This window comes from Leptinotarsa decemlineata, unplaced genomic scaffold (genome assembly GCF_025532065.1).
Source record: "Leptinotarsa decemlineata unplaced genomic scaffold, Ldec_3_MD MMD2_tig00026299_RagTag_RagTag, whole genome shotgun sequence".
Classification (NCBI taxonomy): domain Eukaryota; kingdom Metazoa; phylum Arthropoda; class Insecta; order Coleoptera; family Chrysomelidae; genus Leptinotarsa; species Leptinotarsa decemlineata.
In genome coordinates, this window is record NW_027412676.1 from 6,452,468 (window position 1) to 6,464,877 (window position 12,410).

Consider the following 12,410-nt stretch of genomic DNA (forward strand, 5'->3'; position numbering starts at 1 on the left):
GAACTGAAGGATGCATATCTTCAGTTGCAAGTTCATCCTGATTCAAGGAAATATTCAGTTATATCAACAATCCAAGGTTATTATCAGCTATAATATCCCAAGGACATTGATAACTAACGAAATAATTTTATCACAGTTTTTGAAAGCACGTTATTTGGTAACATCCCGACGCCGAAGGCGGAGGGATGTTACCTAAAATAACGTGCTTGAGGAAGTTGTGATGAAATTATGAGTTATTTATCAATGTTCGAGGGATATTCGGTGAGAAAATTTTTTGCAATTCGAACAAAATTATTTATTGAACACACAGTTATTAAAAGAACAATTCGTATAATGATATTCCGTTGATCTTGCTGTATTTGCCTCGGTTACTGCATAGGTGTTTCCTTTTGGTGTATTTTCTTCAATGATTTTGTCAATTGCCGCATCATTTTGAACATCAAAGCGAGGAAGTGACATTTTCGAAATAAATTGAATTACTGAAATGTCAAACAACTTTATTGTGTTGGTTGCTTAGCAATGTCATGACATAAGTGATAACTACCCGTGAAAACTATCCATGGTTAGTTATCAGTGTAATGATGGTTTCATTGGTTATTTCGACACACATGACTAGAAATAGACAAATTTGATAGGATAATTTTTTTGGCAAAAAATTTTCGCTATAAACGACTTCCTTTTGGGGTAAATTTTGCACCATCTGTATTCCAAAACTCAATGGATCAACTTCTAGCAGATATTGATGGAACAGTGTGCTATTTGGATGATATTTTGATAACTGCACCAAATGACGATTTACATATGGTACGATTGAGACAAGTTTCAGAAAGATTACAGTTAGCAGGAGTTAGAACACAACAATCGAAGTGTAAATGGTTACAAAGCTGTGTGACATTTTTAAGTCACAAAATTGATGCAGAAGGATTACATCTTACATCAGAACGCCTTGAAGCTATAAGTGGATATACCATGGGATGGATAACTCATTATAGAAGTTTTATGCCAAATCTACATGTTATTTGCGTTCCATTATACAGACACCTGAAAAACAACTCAACATTCAAGTGGACAGTTGATGATGAAAAATTATTCCATGAATTAAAGAATATTCTTAGTTCATCAGATACTCTGGTACATTTCAATCATGAATTGCCAGTAGTAGTTACAAGTGATGCAAATTCGAAGGGTATTGGATCAGTTTTATTCCACAAATTCTCTAATAAACAACTAAAACCAATTGCTTATGCTACACGCACGTTGAGTGATGCGGAAACCCGATATTCTACTATAGATGAGAAACCTTTAGGTATCGTGTTTGCAGTTATAAAATTCCACCATTACACTATTAACGTATCACAAGCCTCTAGAACGAATGTTCAGTAAAGATCATGAAACACCAGAGATTGGGAAAGAAAGTTTTTGGCTTTCTACTACTCCATCTTGATACAAAAAAAAGGACGAGGGAATCTTCCAAGAAAAGGAAGGAAGTAATCAATTTCAAAATAAGTAACTCTATACATGGATGTGCAGATCATGCAAAGAAGTAACTTTCAGACACAAACTGAAAGAAAGTCCTCCTGAAACAGCTACTTTCATATCAACATTGAATGACACGAAAGAAAAAAATTCTTTCGAATCAAATACTTCTATATGAACACTGAATTGTACAGAAGATACTTTTCTCTACTCAGTTTGTATTTCAAACATTCGTTGTGGAATAAAAATCAGATATCATTCACATGAGTTCTACTTCAAATGAATGGTAATAAATTGTACTCACATGGAACACTGTCACCCTCACTGTATTTTCTATAATGTTATCCAATTTGGTACTGAAGAGCCTTGGGGCAAGTGTCTTAAGGCGAAACATCGGTGTATACCAGTGAAGGTGACAGTGTTCCATGTGAGTACAATTTATTACCATTCATTTAAAGTAGAACTCATGTAAATGGAGGAGGACTTTCTTTCAGTTTGTGTCTGAAAGTTACTTCTTTGCATGATCTACACATCCATGTATAGAGTTACTTATTTTGAAATTGATTACTTCCTTCCTTTCCTTGGAAGATTCCCTCGTCCTTGTTTTTTTGTATCAAAATGGAGTAGTAGAAAGCCAAAAACTTTCTTTCCCAAAAAAATTAATCACTCCTAAAAATATAACCCTTTCAATTCAAACCAAATATTGCTAGTAATAGACTTCTCAGATGGGCCATGACATTGAATAGTTATGATTTTGACATAGCGTACCAGCTAGGAATAGAAAATGCACCAGTAGAGGCATTATCATGTCTATCACTTCCTGATACAAAAACATCACCTGGACTACCTAAAAGAAGTCAACTTTTGCATCTTAGACTTCCTATCAAGTCAAAAACATCAAGTGATGCTATTCTCATCAGAGTTATAAGATGCATACAATCTTATTGACCTGATAAAAGACAACTACCTAACGAATTTCTTCTATACTTCGAGAAACGTGAGGAACTTTCGTTTGAGAAAAATATTCTTCTTTGGAAAGGAAGAATATGTATTCCAGAAGCACTTAGACATGAGGTATTGATGATGCTTCATGCCATGCCATACAGTCCAGTGCACGTTTACCTGTCTACTGGTCGAACGTGGACAATGACATCGTGAGTTTCATTAAAACGTGTACTTTTCGTCAAGAATCTAAACAAAATGATCATAAACTTCCATTGTATCCATGGAGTGCTCCTTCGGAACCCTGGTCGCGAGTGCATATAGACTTCGCCGGACCTTTCGAAGGAAAAATGTGGCTATTCATAATAGATGCTTATACACGCTGGCTCGAGATCTTTTCGATGAAGAACATCACCACGTCATCAACAATTAACGTGCTTCGTGAAGTGTTTTCGAGATTAGGTTATCCGAAAATAATTGTGTCGGATAACAGTTAACCGCTGAAGAATTTGGATTATTTTGCAAGTCTTATGATATCACACATATTCGATCAACACCGGATCACCCCAAGACAAATGGACTTAGCAGAAAGAGCAGTAAAGACTTTCAAATATCGCTTATCAGCTAGTGGACAAGAGAAAAATCAAGATGAACGTTTACAACATTTGACAGACAGGGCTACAATCGAATTGATGTTTGGACGACATTTACGTGATCTGTTCGACCAATTGAAACTCGACTTATTCCGAAACATGGATAGGGCATAACTTGATCATAAGCGAATTCATGATCGTGGATCGAAGGACTCGATATTTCATGCAAATCAGACGGTCTGGGTGAATAATCCACTAGGTAAAGGATCCACACAAGGAACAGTAATGGATCAAACTGGACCTTATTCATATATCGTTGAGGTAAACACTAAGGAGGAAGCATGGAGATCAGTTAAGACCTCGTTTGAACCAACCTAACCAAGTGGAACAAAAACAGGAACATGGCAAGGATTCTGAAAAACCTTTTATGTCATGTATTTCTAATGCATTGCCAGATGAAGATTCGACCAAAGAAAGCATGACACAACCTGTGAAGATAGAGGTACAAGCCAATGACGATATCATTCAAGAAGAACAGACGATCTTTCTGGAGCCTAGAAGAAACTCGTCACGGAACCGAAAACTGCCTGCTCGTTATCATGACTCGTTTTGTTTTTGGTAGGGAGAAATGTAGTATCATGTTCCATGTTTATAATTTTAGTTTTTCATCTGACAGTTCTGATGTTTTGTGATGTTGATCATGACAATAAACAAACACATTGACTATCAGTAATAAATGTGATTATTGCAATCAACCCAACCATACTACAGTTACCACATCTGGACACCGGTTCTCTCTCAGCCAATAATAGCTTAGTAGTAAGGTCTCAGTGCTCAGGACAAAAAACCTTGTGATGAAAACTTCCCGCCAAATGAAATTTCATACAGAAACTTCTCTCACATTGGCGTTTCATATATTTCTTCTGTTGATCGTCGTTCATACTCCTTCTCTTCCTTCGATATTCTCAATATGATCATCAAATACTTGATCTTGGTTACTTCTAATCACTGAGAAATCCAAGAAAGGTATCTTGGTTGGTATCTTTGTTGTTTTCGAATTCAATTGTGATCATTTGGAGATCTGTAAACAGTTGAAATTAAGGCCTGTATTTTAGATTCATTTGTGCCGAAAACCGCAAATATATAACCTGCATATTTGATGCAAGTCCATAGAAAATAATGTAACTTCTTCTTTGCATCCAATCCGAATCTTTATTCAATCATGAACAGATCAGCTATAAAGGGGAACAGTGAGTTTTCCATTGCCGTACCGTTTGTAGAAAAAGTTGTTGAGCTGGAAGAAATTCTGTTCCTTCAGATTTTTTATAATAATTGTATGTAATCTTCGATTATTCAATATATGATAACATATTTTCAATATGAATTTCTACAAAATAAATTGGTCATCATCTCCTGATGACTTCACCTTGGTTGGTGAAACCACTCGAGAAGAGTGTTGCATTTCTGGTGTTTGGGAAGAGTGTTTGTTCCAAGAAGTTACTATAATTGAAATGATAATTGTAATATTCACACGCACATACTTTTATATATAAATGTTTCCTTCTGAAAATTTTCCGCTCCCGAAATTCAAAAATTACTACTCCTCCCCAAAATTTCAATCTGAATCCTCGTTCGTTTTATATTTATTGTTCTTTGGCTATCTACAACTTATTACAGGGTGGATAAATTTAAATGTTATTTTAAAGTGTAACACTGCATATAGCTACTAATTTGTATTTTTTCAGAAACAATTAAAAACTCAATTCATCCATCAATATAATAGTTTTCTAGGATGGTATTGAAAAAAGTTGTGTGTTGAATGTTTTATAGGCATCTTGATGTATCTGTGTGTATTTCTGTCACTCACCTTGTTTCCATGCAGGTCTAGTCCATTTTCAATATATGTCTTCTCAACTTCTGTTATACTTCGATGATCCTGAGGACTATTAGCACCAAAAATTGCATAGAGAATAACCCAAGCATATCCTAAACCTCCGTATAAGTAAAATGTGAATGGCCATCCAAGCGAAGTTGAAGATATATATCCCACTATAGGCATAGTTATAATAGTACCAACTGGTGCACCTAGATGAAATAATTGATATAGTTAATGTTGGTTTCACTATTCACTAATTCAGTTGAGTTGTTTTTCATATTAGCGCGCAAAATCACACAGACGAACACAAAACAAATATAAATTCAATTAATCATTATTTTGGTTTATAATGTGTTAATGAAGACATCTGATGAAAGTGTTTCTATTTCATCTCTCGTATACAAACAGCAATCAGTTACATTTTTATTATATGTATTAATAAAATTGAAACACAATAGGAAGCAAAAGTTTTACATGCAGAAGGAGACGCTGTGAAGCTTCCAGCAAACTTATCACCTTCTTCAGGATAGGTGTGATGAATAGATACAAAAATGGAAATATGACGCATCCACTATTTTGAAAATAATATGAAACTATCTCCAGAACGAAAAAAAAATCTTTGAGAATATAATTGACACTGTGGAATCGAATGGCAAAATATAAATCCGGACGAGTTATTTAGTTAATTTTTTATTCATCATCACAATGCATGTTTTGAAATGTTTATTCAAAATTGGAGTTTTGAGTTCATTTAATTAGTTGGTTGTATTGATGTTGCTTTTGGAAAAGAAACAGTTAGTATATATACCTAAATAGCCGGTAAAAAATTGTGATTATTTCCCTCAAAGCATACAAATGATGTACATAAGTACATAATTATCTAATATATATAAATTATGTGTCACGTTGTTTGTCCGCTATAGACGCCTAAACTACTCAACCGATTTCAATCAAATTTGCACACCATGTGCAGTTTGATCCAACTTGGAAGATAGGATAGCTTACATCTTGATTTATGGTCGCAATATTATTTTATTGCAAATTAATTGTCTATTATTTGACATTCACAATTATCTGTTAACTCCAAACGATTTTAACAGATGACGATATCTGTTGACTGGATTGAGTAAGTTATCAATAGATGGCGCTGCTATGTTGAACCTACAAACGTGTCATGCAAGCTACAATGCAATAGCATAACCACCACGTGTTGTTGAGGCTAAAGTATAAGTTGAAATAATTTTGTAGTAAACGAAATACCGTGAAATTCAATTGTTATACCTGGAATGCCACCACATAATCTTCGATTAAAGATTGGTTCTCCTATTATTCTCTTACGTAATTTGAATCCACTTCAGTTATGTAACGGTTTGATCATCAAAAAGATCACCGGAAATATTTTCGAAGCAAGCATTTTAACTGGGAAGTTTAGAAGAAAAGTGGTCCTGTTGCCACGTATTCCAATGAAACCGTCAGAAGGCTAAAATTTTCAATTCGTTCGTCCGCTTAGTTTCAAAATATTGTCTTGGCCGATAAATAAATTCAAATTTCGAAGACGACTTTGTTTCGAAGGATTCTTCATACGATTGAGTCTCTCAATATCTTCGAAGAAACATCTCACTTGTGATTGCCTAATCATTTCAAGTTCAGCGTTTTCAAATTGTTCAACCTTTAGCTCATCTGATAAAATCTGAGGAGTTGGTAGACAAATTTTTCTCTTCATGAGATAAATGAATCTCATTACCCAAGCGACCGATCTGACAAGTCGTAAGTGATTCGGAAATCTTGAAGAATTGATAATTTCTTCACATCTCTTGTTGATTAAAAAAAACAATTTTTTTTTCTACTTCTGTACTATTTTCTATCTTTTCTTCAGCATGAGGCCATTTAATATCCTCTAAAGTCAAAAACTGAGGATCTTCAAACCAATTCTGAAAGTTATCAATGTACCAGAGACCCCTGGTCGCTTCATCTGCTACTCGTACGTTGAACTTTGTGGGTAGCCAATGCCATTAATCAAAATTTGTATTGAATTTCACTAGTTCGGACTTCCATTGTCTACTATATAAAATGATTTGAAATCCCTGAAATAACTAAAAAAGAAGAATTAAAAATAAATAGCTGAAAATAACAATTATATTGAGCAAAATAAACCTGAAATGAAATAATAGTGAAATAAAATACAAGTAAAAATAAAACAATTGAATAAATAAAAAAAAATAAAGAAATGAAAAAAGGAAATAAAAATAGAAAGTGGATAGATTCCAAGTCACGTTAGTTCACGACGTTTCGATTGTTAGTATCTACAATCGTCTTCGGGTGATGACAAAATTTGTTGGCAACAAAAGTCTTATAGTTCCTTGGATGCAACCTCATCCAACTCAAAACTATTTTAGAATCAATCCAGAAAAAAATTTCATCTATTTTTATGCTGTGGCCATTTTCGATAGTTTTAGCCAATCGTGATCCAAGAAGAGCTGCTTGAAGTTCAATTCTGGGTAGTGTCATGGGTTTCAAGGAAGTAATTCTTGACCTAGCCATTACCAAAGACGTTTTAATCTGATCACTGGAGTTTTTCATTCGAAAATATGACACAGTAGCATATTCTTTTTCACCGCCATCCGTGTAAGTATGTAGTTGAATTTCAACAATATGACTGCAAAATCCACACCATCGATGAATTCTCAAATTTTTTATTTCATACACTGCAGATAGCCAAGATTTCCATTTTCCAAATAGATCAGGTGTGATTTTATAATACCAAGCAATTTTATGTGACCATACTTCCTGTATAAAAATTCTGGCTTGTATAGTGAAAGCCGCTAACAGGCCAAGTGGATCACAAACTGACATTACTACTTTCATAGTTTTCTCTTCGTGGGAATATTGTCTTATACAATTATTTTCTCATGTTTTCTCAAAAATGTATCAGGAAAACTGAGAAGATCATCTTTTGTATTCCATATTTAACCTTAAGTTTTTTCAGACGTGGGTAACTTTTCAGTATCGGTACTACTTTTGTCAGGACATGACTAGAGTTGCTGACCCAGTTAATCATTCTGAATTTGCTCTGGTTATGGAAGTTTATGCCTCCGTAAACAATTTCAATGGTTTCTGCTTCGTTTTCAAAACTGTCTAAGTTTTTATCCATGTAATAATATTTTTCAATAGCTTTCACTGCTTCTGGATATTTCTTCCCATATTTTTTGGCATTTTCACGGAGGACATAGATCGCAGAGCTTGGAGAACAGATTGCTCCGAATATCATGGATTTCATTTGGTAAGGATAGGTCCGTCTTTATCTCTTCCCCTCCACAGAAAACGCTGCGAATCTTGATCTTCATTTCGTATGAATATCCATAAAAACATTTTTTCGATGTCTCCCATTACAGCTATTCGATTATGACGAAAATTGAATAAAATGTTTACTGCGGAATTCAAAATTTTCGTCCAATTTTTTCCATCAATTTTGCTTCTGGCATCAAATACAAATCTGAATCTTTGTGGTTTACTAGGATGTTCTACTGTAAAGTGTGGCAAGTACCAGGTTTTGTGAGACGTAACGGCGGCTTCTTCGCAAGTCAAAACTTTTGCGTATCCTTTTTCAACAAAATTTTCTATCTTTTTGGAATATTGCTCTCCAAAATGCTTATCTTTCTGCATTTTCTTCTCTACAGTGAATAATCTATTCAACGCGGTAGCTCTGCTGTCTGGCAAATTGATATTTTCTTTCTTCCAAAGCAAACCAACTTCCCAGTGGGTGTTTTCTAGCTGAAAACATGTTTCTTCCATGAGTTGAAACGTCTGTTTGTCTTTTTCTGAAATATGATTGAATTTGTCATTTTCAACTCCCAAATTATCCATCAGAATAGTTTCATTCATTTCGTCATCTTCATCATTTTTCATATAGCATGTCATAGAATAGTGAGCGTCGACTCGATATTTGAAATATGAAGAGTTTCCATGAACCACCCATCCTAACTTTGATTTTGAAATAACAGGTACATTGAAAGGCCCCTGTATAACATCTCTGGCTATTGTTAAATCGATGTGGTCTTGGTCAATCAGATTCAGCAGTTTTGCATTCCTGAGATTGACCAATGGAATTCGTAACAGATGATTCCAAGTTGTCGCTAAATTTTTGATATCTACAGATTGAACAGGAAGTTTCAAATTTGAAACTTCTATTATGTTTGACATGTCAAAAATTTCCTGATTGAGAGTTCCCTGAATTTTCAAATTGACACATTTTGATTGGTCTTCTGTATAGGAAGTACAATTGGTCCAATACAATTTCAATGGATCATTAACACCATCCACTCCTATCTCCTTGGTAAGGTTGAAGTCCATCAAAGTAACTGTGCTTCCTTCATCAAAGAGAGCATATGTTTTCATCGACTTTTTGGAGCCGATATCAGTGACAGTACTATCCGGAGTAAAACGGTTTTATATTCGATTTGAATCTGAAGAAAATGCTCATTATTGAAACAATCTGGATCCTGTGTTTCATCTTCTTTTTTCTCAGCCGTGATATTGGAAGCGGCTGGGTTTGCAAGTTGTATCCCTGCAATTGGTTTGGATTTACAACACTATTCGGGTGGAGTAAGCGATTATGGTATTTTTCGCTTTTCTGCCGACCACAACGTCTTCGATTTTTACATTTGAAAGTACGATGAGACGAATTGAGGCAAGAAAAGCAAACTTTTTTTTCTTTCACCCATTCCCATATCTTATCAGTATCGAGACGCAGGAAATGGCCGCATTTGTATATGGAATGAGTAGATTTAGAACAGAATCAGCAACACTTTTCCATTGATGAATTTTCTGTTCCAATGAAAACGTTTGTTTTATTTTTCTTGTCCATATACGGGACTGTTGATAGATAATCTGAAATGGTAGGTTTACATAACAAACAAGCTGCTGAAGATTTTTCTTATAACCACTCTGAAAACTCTTTCAACGATGGTATATGTATGACTTTGTATTTCTTGACAATAATTGACAGTAAGGTTAAGAACCGAATTGGCAAATTTTATAAAGGATATTGGAGAACAAGGGTTCACGGGTGGTAATAATTTCACTTTGTTTATCATGGAATCCATTATAAATTCAAGTCGTCTAAATCTAGCTTCTAACGTCTCAAGTATGTCATTGAGGTTATCTGAAGAGACAAACAGTGGCTTCACTGCATCTAAAGCTTCATTTCTCAGGGCTATTTGTAAACGTAGCAAATTTTCTTTATCACAGTAAGCACATATTCCAGTGGATCGTTGATATAGAGAAATAAACGTCGGCCAATTCTCAACTTTGCCGTAGAAAAAAGGAAGTTCTTTCCCCACAACATTCCTGCAGGATACTTTAGAAGATTCATGGTGGATTCGATTTTGTTTGGTTACTGATTCGAATGCATCTTTCATTACTGAAGTGAATTCTTTCATAAACTGATATATTGTGATAGGTTCCAATAACCAGTCAACATTGAAATATCTGATAACTTGGCGTGTCGAAGATAATTAATTTCGCTACTTCTTTTAATGCTTCTTTCATGTATTCTACTTTCCACACTTTTACTTTGCTCACTACTACTTTCAATGCTTTTTGAAGATTTTTCTGCTTCTATAGACGTTTGAATCTCCATAATACCTAGTTTTCTTTCAGTTTCACGTTCTAAATGTTCCAATTCTAATTTTTGTTGTTCCCATTCTAATTTTTGTTCGAATTTCGAATTTCAATTGCCTATCTTCCAATTCTTTCTGTAGTTGATTTTCAGCCTGCAACTTATTTAATTTCAATATTTTCGATTTACTTGCAGTTGAGCTACGTGACCTTGGTAGATTTTGATGACTCAACTGATTCATTTGGTGTATATTTTAACGGCGGGATTCGAGCAGTGGCTCTGCTAGTTCTTCAATCAGCACCTACCTCTCGTAACATTACTCAATTGGAATTTTACAAAGTTGACAGCAGTTGATATTTTTCTTCTTCGAATTCTGCTTCAACTCGAAAAGGTACTGAACAAAATCTCGAAGGACCAAAATCTTTGGGCAAACTTCTTATTTTGGGCAAAATGAGATTTTATTCGACTTTTTATTCAAAAACAAAATTGACAACAATAAAGGTAACTATATAAAACAATCTCAACTTCAATACTAGATGTGAAATTAATTCACAACAATGATATATAGAAAATTATGATAGGTTATTGAGATGCCAAAATATTTATTGAAGAACTATAGAATCACACGTTAAAAGGTAAGACCTCGTTAGTCATCACCTCGCACAAGTTTCTCAACTTCTGAGAGTTGTTCGTATGGGGGCGACAGCTGATTAACGAAAAAACTTTTTTTTTAAACAGATTGAGTGATGATCCTCAATGAATTCGAAACTTGTTGAAAAATTATTTGATTGAGAAATGTTTTTATAATTTGCAAGAATTCAACAATTCGTAATATGTAAGTGTATCTGTGCTGTATTTCATTTCATTTTAATTTTGTTGTTGTTGTTTTCATAACAACGGTGTTGCTCACATTGTGAATTTTGTGTCATGGCTTTATGTGTCCTTTGACGATTCCAATACATGTTATCTGTGTCTAATGGTAAATAAATATATCATTATTATTATTTTTTTACCGTAGTATGCGCTGGTCAGGCCCCATCCCCCGAAGCCCCGATACATTCGGAAGGGCACGCCATCATTATCAACCAACGACCACTTCCCACACCGTGGGGTAAGTGATCATTGGATCCGAGAATCATGTGCCCTAAGCAAGCACAGTGAGTCAAGAATGACAGACTTCTGCATCTGTCCGGCTAAGATTTCTGCCTTAGCGCGGCAAGCCGGTATGATTTTAAGATTCGAGAGTAGAGGGGGTATCATTTCACCAAGGACTACATTAATCAGAACAACCATATTGACAGAGTGGTCTGGATAGAGTCTGCGGAGTTCGAAGAGAAAAATCTCGATATTTTATGCGGTTTTCCTCCTCTTTTCGGACGATATTCGTCTAACCAGGAGCTGAAAACTCGAGAAGGACTATATCAGGCTTGTTAGCTTGTATGAGCCTGAGAGTGGAAAATGAATAGTTCCAATAAGTTCGACACTTCTCGTTCCCCACAACGGATTCAATATCCCCGGAGCGTAGGGCAACACCGGTGTCTCGTCAATAACGTAAGAGTACCGTAGATGGTAATATAGCACTGTTTGGGACGCATTATGTCGATGAATATACCATTATTATTATTGTTATTATTATCCAGACTCAGATAATTCTGGAAAAACAAAATGTTTTCACAATCGATTACTTCCACCCAAGTTATTTTAATTTTATACAATAACTTCATCAGGCTCATTTATTCTATGAACATACCTGAAAATAAGAAACTTATCATTCTGGGAGGTTCTCACTTCAATGAAAACACATGATAACTTCTGTTTTTTGTTCTGCAATTTGTTGAATCTATCGAGATCAGATGATTTTTTCATCATTGGAAATTTTCAAATAAATGGATTCACTAATATGATC

General features: G+C 34.8%; 1 protein-coding gene across 2 annotated transcripts in view; it reads right to left on the reverse strand.

The window, feature by feature from the left end:
• The window catches only part of LOC111514174 (putative inorganic phosphate cotransporter), a 45,052-nt gene that overhangs the window by 15,720 nt on the left and 16,922 nt on the right, over positions 1-12,410 (reverse strand). For both annotated transcript variants that reach the window (XM_074180768.1, XM_074180767.1), the window contains exon 4: positions 4,879-5,096. In XM_074180768.1, coding sequence (XP_074036869.1) covers positions 4,879-5,096 — 218 coding nt within the window. The remainder of the gene's footprint in view (positions 1-4,878; positions 5,097-12,410) is intronic.